This window comes from Oncorhynchus mykiss, chromosome 13, assembly GCF_057628025.1.
Source record: "Oncorhynchus mykiss isolate SJ-2025 chromosome 13, ASM5762802v1, whole genome shotgun sequence".
Lineage (NCBI taxonomy): Eukaryota > Metazoa > Chordata > Actinopteri > Salmoniformes > Salmonidae > Oncorhynchus > Oncorhynchus mykiss.
In genome coordinates this window covers 22,579,973-22,595,345 of record NC_143034.1, presented here as the reverse complement: position 1 = coordinate 22,595,345, position 15,373 = coordinate 22,579,973, and the positions used below count along the sequence as shown (strand labels likewise).

Here is a 15,373-nt window from a genome sequence, read left to right as displayed (position 1 = left end):
GGCTCAGATCACCATGGCAGTGTTGCCATTGTTTATAAAAAGTTTCCTTTATAATGTAAAACTGTGCTTTGACATATGCATTGATGGGTCTTGGATTTTTAGACTGGGTATCTCGAAAATGCTTTGTGACTACTGCTGATGCAAAAAAGGGCTTTTAAGAAATACATATGGTTGATTGACAGATTTGTATTATTATAAAAAATAATATAACAATATCATCATAATCTTTATGTTACAGGTGAGGCATACCCAGAAATGTCAACATCTTGGCAAGTGCTCAAATTTTTACAGCAGCGCCAGACAATCATGTACAGTAGCTCCAACTTACAAGAATGGGTTTACAAGGCAGTGATGAAAAAAGTTTATATGTGTGCTAATTAAAATATACAATGATATATATTTGATACAATTACCCATTCAAAACTGTTACAAAATCACTTCTCATTGTGTTCATTTCAAGGTTTCACAAACAAAACTATCTAGTTAATGTTTCTCGGACTAACACACTTGAGTTTCCTATTTACTAAAGAACAGTCATTAAGACAAAACACAAAGAGTTGTAATATAATCTGTATACATGTCATTCTATACTGAAGACAGGTATATTCTGAAAGATTTTTGATGCTGTGATAACACTCTTTATTCATCTCTCAATTTAGGATATCATTTATTTTCTACTTTACTGAAATTGTATTATGTTGTCTCATACCATGACAATACATACCAAGCAATGCAAGCAGATGTGGAATTAACCCCATAACAGTTGTCTTTTTGGCTCAAGAATACCAATAGGCTTGATCAGATCCCCTTTCCTATGCAGGCACCATATAATGCACAGCCACATGTAAATCCCTTAACTCCACCAATAGAACTTTGAAAACCTTAACATGACTACTGGCAATGTCATTATTTGTCACCATCCATCAATTGTTGAATTGTGTTATTTTTCTTTGTACATGCACCGAGCCTCCAAGGGCTGGAGCCAATCAACATAGTAAATTAAAAAGACCCAAATAAAACGTATGTGAAAAGATGTGGTCAAAGTATAAAACGTTGCTGTTTTGTTACAAAGTTTTCCTAACATTTGCCATAACTAGTAAGCCTTACATCCTGAATGAATATGGGCTCCCAAATATGCACCTGGGACCACATGCACTTTTAATTGAGCCTAGAACAATTTCTATATTGTAATTAAAATCATTGACCCATAAGAGAACACATGACCAAAGCAAAGCCATATAATTAAAACATTGATGAGAAATATAAATAAACAAATGTTTGCATAACGGAAGACATGAACTGTATCCAACAATGTATTTAGCTATGTAGAAAACTTTCATATTGGCAGTAAGGTCATTGAGACTAGCTATGGACAGTAGTTATTGTGGGAGGTTTAGGGATCAATATAGTGATCAAGGATCATGAATGTTAGATTTGTTCACCTTGGGGATTTTGAAAGAGGGGGATTAGAACCCCAAAGTAAGTGGTAAGAAAGATCATAAAGGTAATTTCAGATTCAGGTTTAGGGGGAGGGGGGGGGGGTAATAAAATCTTGGAAACACCTATTCACACTGGATTATAAACATGTCCAGACAGAACGATCACATCAAGAAGGTTTAACAGTGATTAATGGCTATTCAATGTACAACAGTAGTCTTCTGTAACAAGCAATAAGTATTAAATAGGTTTACATACAGTGGGGCAAAAAAGTATTTAGTCAGCCAATTGTGCAAATTCTCCCACTTTAAAGGAGAGGCCTGTAATTCATCGGTACACTTCAACTGACAGACAAAATGAGAAAAAAAAAGTCAGGAAAATCACATTGTAGGATTTAATGAATTTGCAAATTATGGTGGAAAATCAGTATTTGGCTCTCAGACCTGTAACTTCTTTAAGAGGCTCCTCTGTCCTCCACTTGTTGGAGGCCACTGTGTTCTTAGGGACCTTCAATGCTTCAGACATTTTAGTACACTTCCCCAGATCTCTTAATCAGGGATTTGTCTGACAGTCTCACTGTATACAATGCATGCCTACATCTAAAGTATGAACATATGAGGAATGTCTGACAACTCACCCCATCACAAATGCTCTTATAGACCCAAGCTTTTATTTTGAATCAGTAGCAAAGGTAAAAGATGAGAAAACCAAAGAATTAACTGAACAGTAGTCATTTTTACTACGGACTGCACACCACCTGTTCAATTAGCAAGCAATGGACATGAAACATTTCAAAGAGACAAGGCATTTTTTAAATTTAAATTGTTTATTGATTCCATCACACTAGAGTAGCAAGAGCACCAGCAACTTCCTGGTCTAAAAAGCAGAAAGAAATGCAAACTGTCAGCAACGCAGAATGTTAAGTAACCAATGTCAAAAACAATACTCACCATTAGAGCTTCTAGAGGATGACTCCATTATATGTTCCTGTTGATAGATATATGGTTAGTACAAAGTCCTTCAAATTCAGAGAGCAAAGTTCAGAGCAGGTTAAAGTGAACCATTACCTTGCAGAATCCTTCACTAGTGTTGGATATATGCTTGGTGCACCAATGCTAACATAACCGTCCTTGGGAGCATTTCCACTGTCAACAGGCATTGCCTCCCTAGGAGTGTAGCTGATTTGGGAGAAGACAGTTCTGCCATTCTTGTAGTGCGATTTGGAACTGTAGGAAGAGATTGGGATGACACCCGACTGTTCAACAATGCTGGCCTGAGAACTACCAGAGGCACCATCTTCAGTGCTTTCGTAGTGCTTCTGCTGAGACATTGGGGCCAGTTGCTGCTGGGAAATTTGGGCTACATGCCATAATTGCTGAGGAATGGGGTTGGGTTGCTGCTGGGCCATTTGAGCTGGATACCTCACTTGCTGAGGTTCGACGGCCAGTTCCGTCTGCTGCTGGGGCTCGACGGCCAGTTCCGTCTGCTGCTGGGGCTCGACGGCCAGTTCCGTCTGCTGCTGGGGCTCGACGGCCAGTTCCGTCTGCTGCTGGGGCTCGACGGCCAGTTCCGTCTGCTGCTGGGGCTCGACGGCCAGTTCCGTCTGCTGCTGGGGCTCGACGGCCAGTTCCGTCTGCTGCTGGGGAAATTGAGATGGATGCCACACGAGCGGAGGCTCCTGGAGAATAACCTGTAGCTTCTGTGGCATGGCGGCCAGATGATTCTCCTGTTGGAGCATTTTGGCTCGATACCACATTTGCTGGGGCATGGCGGGCAGTTCCTTCTGCTGAGGTTCAGTGGCCGGTTGCTTCTGCTGCAGGGGCATTTGAGCTGGATGCCACGATTGCTGGGACGTGGTGGGTGGTTGCTTCTGCAGCTGAGGTTCAGTGGCTGTTCGATTTTTGGACATTTGAGCTGGATGCCACACCTGCTGAGGTTGCTGGGCTATGGTGGTTGGTTCCTTCTGCTGAGGTTCAGGGGCCAGTTGCTTCTGCTGGGGAAACTGAGCAGGATGCCAACCCAGCTGGGGCACGGCAGTCGGTTGCTTCTGCTGCAGGGGCATTTGAGCTGGATGCCACACTTGCTGGGGCACGGCGGTCGGTTGCTTCTGCTGCAGGGGCATTTGAGCAGGATGCCACACTTGCTGGGGCACGGCGGTCGGTTGCTTCTGCAGTGTGGAAAATGGATTCCACACTAGCTGGGGCATGGCGGTCGGTTGTTTCTGCTGCAGGGGCATTTGAGCAGGATGCCACACTTGCTGGGGCACGGTGGTCGGTTGCTTCTGCTGCAGGGGCATTTGAGCTGGATGCCAAACTTGCTGGGGCTTGGCGGTCGGTTGCTTCTGCTGCAGGGGCATTAGAGCTGGATGCCAAACTTGCTGGGGCACGGCAGTCGGTTGCTTCTGCAGTGTGTAAAATGTATTCCACACTTGCTGGGGCATGGCAGTCGTTTGCTTCTGCTGCAGGGGCATTTGAGCTGGATGCCTCACTTGCTGGGGCACAGCGGTCGGTTCCTTCTGCTGCAGGGGCATTTGAGAAGGTTGCCACACTTGCTGGGGCATGGCGTTCGGTTCCTTCTGCTGCAGGGGCATTTGAGAAGGTTGCCACACTTGCTGGGGCACGGCGGTCGGTTGTTTCTGCTGCAGGGGCATTTGAGCAGGATGCCACACTTGCTGGGGCACGGCGGTCGGTTCCTTCTGCTGCAGGGGCATTTGAGAAGGTTGCCACACTTGCTGGGGCACGGCGTTCGGTTCCTTCTGCTGCAGGGGCATTTGAGAAGGTTGCCACACTTGCTGGGACACGGCGGTCGGTTGTTTCTGCTGCAGGGGCATTTGAGCAGGATGCCACACTTGCTGGGGCACGGCGGTCGGTTCCTTCTGCTGCAGGGGCATTTGAGCTGCATGCCACACTTGCTGGGGCACGGCGGTCGGTTGCTTCTGCTGCAGGGGCATTTGAGAAGGTTGCCACACTTGCTGGGGCACAGCGGTCGGTTGCTTCTGCTGCAGGGGCGTTTGAGCTGGATGCCACACTTGCAGGGGCATGGCGGTCAGTTCCTTCTGCTGAGGTTCAGGGGCCGGTTGCTTCTGCTGCAGGGGCATTAGAGCTGGATGCCAAACTTGCTGGGGCACGGCGATCGGTTGCTTCTGCTGCAGGGGCATTTGAGAAGGTTGCCACACTTGCTGGGGCATGGCGTTCGGTTCCTTCTGCTGCAGGGGCATTTGAGAAGGTTGCCACACTTGCTGGGGCACGGCGGTCGGTTGTTTCTGCTGCAGGGGCATTTGAGCAGGATGCCACACTTGCTGGGGCACGGCGGTCGGTTCCTTCTGCTGCAGGGGCATTTGAGAAGGTTGCCACACTTGCTGGGGCATGGCGTTCGGTTCCTTCTGCTGCAGGGGCATTTGAGAAGGTTGCCACACTTGCTGGGGCACGGCGGTCGGTTGTTTCTGCTGCAGGGGCATTTGAGCAGGATGCCACACTTGCTGGGGCACGGCGGTCGGTTCCTTCTGCTGCAGGGGCATTTGAGAAGGTTGCCACACTTGCTGGGGCACAGCGGTCGGTTCCTTCTGCTGCAGGGAAATTTGAGAAGGTTGCCACACTTGCTGGGGCACGGCGGTCGGTTCCTTCTGCTGCAGGGGCATTTGAGAAGGTTGCCACACTTGCTGGGGCACGGCGTTCGGTTCCTTCTGCTGCAGGGGCATTTGAGAAGGTTGCCACACTTGCTGGGACACGGCGGTCGGTTGTTTCTGCTGCAGGGGCATTTGAGCAGGATGCCACACTTGCTGGGGCACGGCGGTCGGTTCCTTCTGCTGCAGGGGCATTTGAGAAGGTTGCCACACTTGCTGGGGCACGGCGGTCGGTTGCTTCTGCTGCAGGGGCATTTGAGCTGGATGCCAAACTTGCTGGGGCTCGGCTGTCGGTTGCTTCTTCCTAAGGGGCATTTGAGCTGGATGCCACACTTGCTGGGGCTCGGCGGTCGGTTGCTTCTGCTGCAGGGGCATTTGAGAAGGTTGCCACACTTGCTGGGGCACAGCGGTCGGTTGCTTCTGCTGCAGGGGCATTTGAGCTGGATGCCACACTTGCAGGGGCATGGCGGTCAGTTCCTTCTGCTGAGGTTCAGGGGCCGGTTGCTTCTGCTGCAGGGGCATTAGAGCTGGATGCCAAACTTGCTGGGGCACGGCGATCGGTTGCTTCTGCTGCAGGGGCATTTGAGAAGGTTGCCACACTTGCTGGGGCACAGCGGTCGGTTGCTTCTGCTGCAGGGGCATTTGAGCTGGATGCCACACTTGCAGGGGCATGGCGGTCAGTTCCTTCTGCTGAGGTTCAGGGGCCGGTTGCTTCTGCTGCAGGGAAATTTGAGAAGGTTGCCACACTTGCTGGGGCACGGCGTTCGGTTCCTTCTGCTGCAGGGGCATTTGAGAAGGTTGCCACACTTGCTGGGGCACGGCGTTCGGTTCCTTCTGCTGCAGGGGCATTTGAGAAGGTTGCCACACTTGCTGGGGCACGGCGTTCGGTTCCTTCTGCTGCAGGGGCATTTGAGAAGGTTGCCACACTTGCTGGGACACGGCGGTCGGTTGTTTCTGCTGCAGGGGCATTTGAGCTGGATGCCACACTTGCAGGGGCATGGCGGTCAGTTCCTTCTGCTGAGGTTCAGGGGCCGGTTGCTTCTGCTGCAGGGGCATTAGAGCTGGATGCCAAACTTGCTGGGGCACGGCGGTCGGTTGCTTCTGCCGCTGGGGCTCGACTGCCAGGTCCTTCTGCCGCTGGGGCTCGACTGCCAGGTCCTTCTGCCGCTGGGGCTCGACTGCCAGGTCCTTCTGCCGCTGGGGCTCGACTGCCAGGTCCTTCTGCCGCTGGGGCTCGACTGCCAGGTCCTTCTGCCGCTGGGGCTCGACTGCCAGGTCCTTCTGCCGCTGGGGCTCGACTGCCAGGTCCTTCTGCCGCTGGGGCTCGACTGCCAGGTCCTTCTGCCGCTGGGGCTCGACTGCCAGGTCCTTCTGCCGCTGGGGCTCGACTGCCAGGTCCTTCTGCCGCTGGGGCTCGACTGCCAGGTCCTTCTGCCGCTGGGGCTCGACTGCCAGGTCCTTCTGCCGCTGGGGCTCGACTGCCAGGTCCTTCTGCCGCTGGGGCTCGACTGCCAGGTCCTTCTGCCGCTGGGGCTCGACTGCCAGGTCCTTCTGCCGCTGGGGAAATTGAGATGGATGCCACACCTGCTGAGGATGCTGGGCTATGGGGGCCAGTTGCTTCTGCTGGGGAAACTGAGCAGGATGCCACCCAAGCTGGGGCACGGTGGTCGGTTGCTTCTGCTGCATTTGAGCTGGATACCACCCCAGCTGGGGCACGGTGGTCGGTTGCTTCTGCTGCAGGGGCATTTGAGCTGGATACCACACTTGCTGGGGCACGGCGGTCGGTGGTTGCGGCAGCATTTGAGCTTGATGCCACACTTGCTGGGGCACGGCGGTCGGTTGCTTATGCGTCAGCATGTGAGCTTGATGCCACACTTGCTGGGGCACGGCTGTCGGTTGCTTATGCGTCAGCATGTGAGCTTGATGCCACACTTGCTGGGGCACGGCGGTCGGTTGCTTATGCATCAGCATGTGAGCTTGATGCCACACTTGCTGGGGCACGGCGGTCGGTTGCTTATGCGTCAGCATGTGAGCTTGATGCCACACTTGCTGGGGCACGGCGGTCGGTTGCTTATGCGTCAGCATGTGAGCTTGATGCCCCACTTGCTGGAGCACGGCGGTCTGTTGCTTCTGCAGCATTTGAACTGGATACCACACTTGCTGAGGTTGCTGGGACATGGGGGCCAAGTCCTTCCGCAGGATGGCGGCCGGATGTTTCTGTTGCGCTTGCATTTGAGATTTTGGAGACTTATAATTGCTATATCCTAGAGACCGAAGTGATCCTGCGTCAAGCCATGCTGCATTAGAATCCAGTGCAGGAGACCAATCACCTAGGTTAAAAATATAAACTGTAAAATGCCAGCCTTTGAAGGTTATGGAACTGCGTAGCTGTTATTTGAAATTAACTCACCTTCTGATGTAGAACACGTTATCCCTCCAATTAGCAGGCAACAAAGCCAAGAAACGCTTGAGGAAAGAGAATGTATGTTATAAACATAGATACCTGTAACACCTGAAGGACAAGGGAAACAAACTAAATCAATACTTAAAAACATACCTGAAAGCGATTCCAATCATCACAGCCATTTTGCCCTCAAAACCTCACCAGTATTCAGCACTAATGGTAGGCATACATCCTACCAGAATATCCCTTTTACTATATTTGCCAGATGTTTGGTTGCTCCTTTTAAAGGAATCCCAGACCCTTCTAATGTTGTTGGCTAATTAAGGACAGCTGTCAGCCACTGAACTACATTCAATTTCTATTTCCAAATTGACCCCTAAATCCTACACCTTGATCTAAACACAAGGATTTAATAGGGATAAGCAATATGAAGGTGGTGCAAGGTGAAGCAATTAACATATTGCTTTACCCTATCTGATCATTTCAAATGCCCATAAGTGACTAAGTGGTAGGTGTAGGAGCTAGGGGTTGATTTGGAATGCAGAAATTTACTCAGGTCTGGTTGATTCTCTAATTGAGATCCTGACAGGTTTGACAGCCCTTACTCTAAAGCACGCGTCAATCTCATTACACGGAGGGCCGAGTGTTTGCGGATTTTCACTCCTTCATTGTACTTGATGGCTGAATTAAGGCCACTAATTACTCCCCTCACCTACAGTAGTTGTCTTGGTCTTAAATGAAAGGAAAAAACAAACCTACAGACACTAGGCCCTCCATGGAATGAGTTTGACACCCCTGCTCTAAAGTAGGAAACACATTTTGTCTTGGCACTTCATTGATCGGTTTCAATTATTGTTTGTACAAAATTCACTTGGTTCATTTGAAGATTAGAGGTTGAATAAGCAGTTAGGCACCATTATTTTACACATGCCTTCTTTAAAACCGTGTGTTTCATTCAGCATAGCAACATTAGATGGATAACAGTTTCATTTGCACAAAGTGCAACATCTTAGACAAATTCTGATTTCAGACAGACACCAATTAAACACTCATGTTATGCTTTTGATGATCTGAGTCTTTAATTTTTCAGAGGCAAACATACAGTAGGGCTCGTTTGAGTGGTAAAGCTAAAGCAACTGACTGTAGACCAAAGTCAAGAAGTAAAGTCAGGAGAGGTGCATCTGCGACAACCGAAAGTCGGAAAATGAAGTTAGTATCCAACAGCAAGGCTCAGATCACCATGGCAGTGTTGCCATTGTTTATAAAAAGTTTCCTTTATAATGTAAAACTGTGCTTTGACATATGCATTGATGGGTCTTGGATTTTTAGACTGGGTATCTCGAAAATGCTTTGTGACTACTGCTGATGCAAAAAAGGGCTTTTAAGAAATACATATGGTTGATTGACAGATTTGTATTATTATAAAAAATAATATAACAATATCATCATAATCTTTATGTTACAGGTGAGGCATACCCAGAAATGTCAACATCTTGGCAAGTGCTCAAATTTTTACAGCAGCGCCAGACAATCATGTACAGTAGCTCCAACTTACAAGAATGGGTTTACAAGGCAGTGATGAAAAAAGTTTATATGTGTGCTAATTAAAATATACAATGATATATATTTGATACAATTACCCATTCAAAACTGTTACAAAATCACTTCTCATTGTGTTCATTTCAAGGTTTCACAAACAAAACTATCTAGTTAATGTTTCTCGGACTAACACACTTGAGTTTCCTATTTACTAAAGAACAGTCATTAAGACAAAACACAAAGAGTTGTAATATAATCTGTATACATGTCATTCTATACTGAAGACAGGTATATTCTGAAAGATTTTTGATGCTGTGATAACACTCTTTATTCATCTCTCAATTTAGGATATCATTTATTTTCTACTTTACTGAAATTGTATTATGTTGTCTCATACCATGACAATACATACCAAGCAATGCAAGCAGATGTGGAATTAACCCCATAACAGTTGTCTTTTTGGCTCAAGAATACCAATAGGCTTGATCAGATCCCCTTTCCTATGCAGGCACCATATAATGCACAGCCACATGTAAATCCCTTAACTCCACCAATAGAACTTTGAAAACCTTAACATGACTACTGGCAATGTCATTATTTGTCACCATCCATCAATTGTTGAATTGTGTTATTTTTCTTTGTACATGCACCGAGCCTCCAAGGGCTGGAGCCAATCAACATAGTAAATTAAAAAGACCCAAATAAAACGTATGTGAAAAGATGTGGTCAAAGTATAAAACGTTGCTGTTTTGTTACAAAGTTTTCCTAACATTTGCCATAACTAGTAAGCCTTACATCCTGAATGAATATGGGCTCCCAAATATGCACCTGGGACCACATGCACTTTTAATTGAGCCTAGAACAATTTCTATATTGTAATTAAAATCATTGACCCATAAGAGAACACATGACCAAAGCAAAGCCATATAATTAAAACATTGATGAGAAATATAAATAAACAAATGTTTGCATAACGGAAGACATGAACTGTATCCAACAATGTATTTAGCTATGTAGAAAACTTTCATATTGGCAGTAAGGTCATTGAGACTAGCTATGGACAGTAGTTATTGTGGGAGGTTTAGGGATCAATATAGTGATCAAGGATCATGAATGTTAGATTTGTTCACCTTGGGGATTTTGAAAGAGGGGGATTAGAACCCCAAAGTAAGTGGTAAGAAAGATCATAAAGGTAATTTCAGATTCAGGTTTAGGGGGAGGGGGGGGGGGTAATAAAATCTTGGAAACACCTATTCACACTGGATTATAAACATGTCCAGACAGAACGATCACATCAAGAAGGTTTAACAGTGATTAATGGCTATTCAATGTACAACAGTAGTCTTCTGTAACAAGCAATAAGTATTAAATAGGTTTACATACAGTGGGGCAAAAAAGTATTTAGTCAGCCAATTGTGCAAATTCTCCCACTTTAAAGGAGAGGCCTGTAATTCATCGGTACACTTCAACTGACAGACAAAATGAGAAAAAAAAAGTCAGGAAAATCACATTGTAGGATTTAATGAATTTGCAAATTATGGTGGAAAATCAGTATTTGGCTCTCAGACCTGTAACTTCTTTAAGAGGCTCCTCTGTCCTCCACTTGTTGGAGGCCACTGTGTTCTTAGGGACCTTCAATGCTTCAGACATTTTAGTACACTTCCCCAGATCTCTTAATCAGGGATTTGTCTGACAGTCTCACTGTATACAATGCATGCCTACATCTAAAGTATGAACATATGAGGAATGTCTGACAACTCACCCCATCACAAATGCTCTTATAGACCCAAGCTTTTATTTTGAATCAGTAGCAAAGGTAAAAGATGAGAAAACCAAAGAATTAACTGAACAGTAGTCATTTTTACTACGGACTGCACACCACCTGTTCAATTAGCAAGCAATGGACATGAAACATTTCAAAGAGACAAGGCATTTTTTAAATTTAAATTGTTTATTGATTCCATCACACTAGAGTAGCAAGAGCACCAGCAACTTCCTGGTCTAAAAAGCAGAAAGAAATGCAAACTGTCAGCAACGCAGAATGTTAAGTAACCAATGTCAAAAACAATACTCACCATTAGAGCTTCTAGAGGATGACTCCATTATATGTTCCTGTTGATAGATATATGGTTAGTACAAAGTCCTTCAAATTCAGAGAGCAAAGTTCAGAGCAGGTTAAAGTGAACCATTACCTTGCAGAATCCTTCACTAGTGTTGGATATATGCTTGGTGCACCAATGCTAACATAACCGTCCTTGGGAGCATTTCCACTGTCAACAGGCATTGCCTCCCTAGGAGTGTAGCTGATTTGGGAGAAGACAGTTCTGCCATTCTTGTAGTGCGATTTGGAACTGTAGGAAGAGATTGGGATGACACCCGACTGTTCAACAATGCTGGCCTGAGAACTACCAGAGGCACCATCTTCAGTGCTTTCGTAGTGCTTCTGCTGAGACATTGGGGCCAGTTGCTGCTGGGAAATTTGGGCTACATGCCATAATTGCTGAGGAATGGGGTTGGGTTGCTGCTGGGCCATTTGAGCTGGATACCTCACTTGCTGAGGTTCGACGGCCAGTTCCGTCTGCTGCTGGGGCTCGACGGCCAGTTCCGTCTGCTGCTGGGGCTCGACGGCCAGTTCCGTCTGCTGCTGGGGCTCGACGGCCAGTTCCGTCTGCTGCTGGGGCTCGACGGCCAGTTCCGTCTGCTGCTGGGGCTCGACGGCCAGTTCCGTCTGCTGCTGGGGCTCGACGGCCAGTTCCGTCTGCTGCTGGGGAAATTGAGATGGATGCCACACGAGCGGAGGCTCCTGGAGAATAACCTGTAGCTTCTGTGGCATGGCGGCCAGATGATTCTCCTGTTGGAGCATTTTGGCTCGATACCACATTTGCTGGGGCATGGCGGGCAGTTCCTTCTGCTGAGGTTCAGTGGCCGGTTGCTTCTGCTGCAGGGGCATTTGAGCTGGATGCCACGATTGCTGGGACGTGGTGGGTGGTTGCTTCTGCAGCTGAGGTTCAGTGGCTGTTCGATTTTTGGACATTTGAGCTGGATGCCACACCTGCTGAGGTTGCTGGGCTATGGTGGTTGGTTCCTTCTGCAGTAGAGGCATAGGGGCCAGTTGCTTCTGCTGGGGAAATTGAGCTGGATGCCACACTTGCTGGGGCATGGCGGTCAGTTCCTTCTGCTGAGGTTCAGGGGCCAGTTGCTTCTGCTGGGGAAACTGAGCAGGATGCCAACCCAGCTGGGGCACGGCAGTCGGTTGCTTCTGCTGCAGGGGCATTTGAGCTGGATGCCACACTTGCTGGGGCACGGCGGTCGGTTGCTTCTGCTGCAGGGGCATTTGAGCAGGATGCCACACTTGCTGGGGCACGGCGGTCGGTTGCTTCTGCAGTGTGGAAAATGGATTCCACACTAGCTGGGGCATGGCGGTCGGTTGTTTCTGCTGCAGGGGCATTTGAGCAGGATGCCACACTTGCTGGGGCACGGTGGTCGGTTGCTTCTGCTGCAGGGGCATTTGAGCTGGATGCCAAACTTGCTGGGGCTTGGCGGTCGGTTGCTTCTGCTGCAGGGGCATTAGAGCTGGATGCCAAACTTGCTGGGGCACGGCAGTCGGTTGCTTCTGCAGTGTGTAAAATGTATTCCACACTTGCTGGGGCATGGCAGTCGTTTGCTTCTGCTGCAGGGGCATTTGAGCTGGATGCCTCACTTGCTGGGGCACAGCGGTCGGTTCCTTCTGCTGCAGGGGCATTTGAGAAGGTTGCCACACTTGCTGGGGCATGGCGTTCGGTTCCTTCTGCTGCAGGGGCATTTGAGAAGGTTGCCACACTTGCTGGGGCACGGCGGTCGGTTGTTTCTGCTGCAGGGGCATTTGAGCAGGATGCCACACTTGCTGGGGCACGGCGGTCGGTTCCTTCTGCTGCAGGGGCATTTGAGAAGGTTGCCACACTTGCTGGGGCACGGCGTTCGGTTCCTTCTGCTGCAGGGGCATTTGAGAAGGTTGCCACACTTGCTGGGACACGGCGGTCGGTTGTTTCTGCTGCAGGGGCATTTGAGCAGGATGCCACACTTGCTGGGGCACGGCGGTCGGTTCCTTCTGCTGCAGGGGCATTTGAGCTGCATGCCACACTTGCTGGGGCACGGCGGTCGGTTGCTTCTGCTGCAGGGGCATTTGAGAAGGTTGCCACACTTGCTGGGGCACGGCGGTCGGTTGCTTCTGCTGCAGGGGCATTTGAGCTGGATGCCAAACTTGCTGGGGCTCGGCTGTCGGTTGCTTCTTCCTAAGGGGCATTTGAGCTGGATGCCACACTTGCTGGGGCTCGGCGGTCGGTTGCTTCTGCTGCAGGGGCATTTGAGAAGGTTGCCACACTTGCTGGGGCACAGCGGTCGGTTGCTTCTGCTGCAGGGGCGTTTGAGCTGGATGCCACACTTGCAGGGGCATGGCGGTCAGTTCCTTCTGCTGAGGTTCAGGGGCCGGTTGCTTCTGCTGCAGGGGCATTAGAGCTGGATGCCAAACTTGCTGGGGCACGGCGATCGGTTGCTTCTGCTGCAGGGGCATTTGAGAAGGTTGCCACACTTCCTGGGGCACAGCGGTCGGTTGCTTCTGCTGCAGGGGCATTTGAGCTGGATGCCACACTTGCAGGGGCATGGCGGTCAGTTCCTTCTGCTGAGGTTCAGGGGCCGGTTGCTTCTGCTGCAGGGGCATTAGAGCTGGATGCCAAACTTGCTGGGGCACGGCGGTCGGTTGCTTCTGCCGCTGGGGCTCGACTGCCAGGTCCTTCTGCCGCTGGGGCTCGACTGCCAGGTCCTTCTGCCGCTGGGGCTCGACTGCCAGGTCCTTCTGCCGCTGGGGCTCGACTGCCAGGTCCTTCTGCCGCTGGGGCTCGACTGCCAGGTCCTTCTGCCGCTGGGGCTCGACTGCCAGGTCCTTCTGCCGCTGGGGCTCGACTGCCAGGTCCTTCTGCCGCTGGGGCTCGACTGCCAGGTCCTTCTGCCGCTGGGGCTCGACTGCCAGGTCCTTCTGCCGCTGGGGCTCGACTGCCAGGTCCTTCTGCCGCTGGGGAAATTGAGATGGATGCCACACCTGCTGAGGATGCTGGGCTATGGGGGCCAGTTGCTTCTGCTGGGGAAACTGAGCAGGATGCCACCCAAGCTGGGGCACGGTGGTCGGTTGCTTCTGCTGCATTTGAGCTGGATACCACACTTGCTGGGGCACGGTGGTCGGTTGCTTCTGCTGCAGGGGCATTTGAGCTGGATACCACACTTGCTGGGGCACGGCGGTCGGTGGTTGCGGCAGCATTTGAGCTTGATGCCACACTTGCTGGGGCACGGCGGTCGGTTGCTTATGCGTCAGCATGTGAGCTTGATGCCACACTTGCTGGGGCACGGCTGTCGGTTGCTTATGCGTCAGCATGTGAGCTTGATGCCACACTTGCTGGGGCACGGCGGTCGGTTGCTTATGCGTCAGCATGTGAGCTTGATGCCACACTTGCTGGGGCACGGCGGTCGGTGGTTGCGGCAGCATTTGAGCTGGATGCCACACTTGCTGGGGCACAGTTGTCGGTTGCCTCTGCGGCTGAGCTTCTGCGGCTGGTTGCTTCTGATGCAGGGGCATTTGAGCTGGATGCCACTCTTGCTGGGGCACGGCGGTCGGTTCCTTCTGCTGTAGGGGCATTTGAGCTGGATGCCACACTTCCTGGGGCACAGCGGTCGGTTGCTTATGCTTCAGCATGTGAGCTTGATGCCACACTTGCTGGGGTACGGCGGTCGGTGGTTGCGGCAGCATTTGAGATTGATGCCCCACTTGCTGGAGCACGGCGGTCTGTTGCTTCTGCAGCATTTGAACTGGATACCACACTTGCTGAGGTTGCTGGGACATGGGGGCCAGGTCCTTCCGCAGGATGGCGGCCGGATGTTTCTGTTGCGCTTGCATTTGAGATTTTGGAGACTTATAATTGCTATATCCTAGAGACCGAAGTGATCCTGCGTCAAGCCATGCTGCATTAGAATCCAGTGCAGGAGACCAATCACCTAGGTTAAAAATATAAACTGTAAAATGCCAGCCTTTGAAGGTTATGGAACTGCGTAGCTGTTATTTTAAATTAACTCACCTTCTGATGTAGAACACGTTATCCCTCCAATTAGCAGGCAACAAAGCCAAGAAACGCTTGAGGAAAGAGAATGTATGTTATAAACATAGATACCTGTAACACCTGAAGCACAAGGGAAACAAACTAAATCAATACTTAAAAACATACCTGAAAGCGATTCCAATCATCACAGCCATTTTGCCCTCAAAACCTCACCAGTATTCAGCACTAATGGTAGGCATACATCCTCCCAGAATATCCCTTTTACTATATTTGCCAGATGTTTGGTTG

At 49.6% G+C, this 15,373-nt stretch overlaps 1 protein-coding gene across 1 annotated transcript; it reads right to left on the bottom strand.

Moving 5' to 3' along the window:
- Positions 1–1,551: 1,551 nt before the first annotated feature.
- On the bottom strand, positions 1,552–15,373 carry LOC110485717 (uncharacterized). The gene is made up of 10 exons (XM_090194321.1): positions 15,251–15,373; positions 15,104–15,159; positions 14,837–15,023; positions 11,195–14,611; positions 7,851–7,858; positions 7,617–7,659; positions 7,470–7,525; positions 2,505–7,389; positions 2,388–2,424; positions 1,552–2,313 (listed from the first exon to the last, which is right to left on the bottom strand). The coding sequence occupies exons 1-9, from the start codon at positions 15,277–15,279 to the stop codon at positions 2,415–2,417; spliced, it is 8,691 nt and encodes a 2,896-aa protein (XP_090050447.1). The 5' UTR covers positions 15,280–15,373; the 3' UTR covers positions 1,552–2,313; positions 2,388–2,414.

Excerpts from the sequence above, each read along its gene's own strand:
- LOC110485717 (XM_090194321.1), bottom strand. The coding sequence starts at position 15,279 with ATGGCTGTGATGATTGGAATCGCTTTCAG. Across the intron at positions 7,526-7,616 it reads ATGATTGGAATCGCTTTCAG|CGTTTCTTGGCTTTGTTGCC; the intron begins GTATGTTTTTAA and ends TCTTTCCTCAAG. Across the intron at positions 7,390-7,469 it reads AACGTGTTCTACATCAGAAG|GTGATTGGTCTCCTGCACTG; the intron begins GTGAGTTAATTT and ends TTTTTAACCTAG.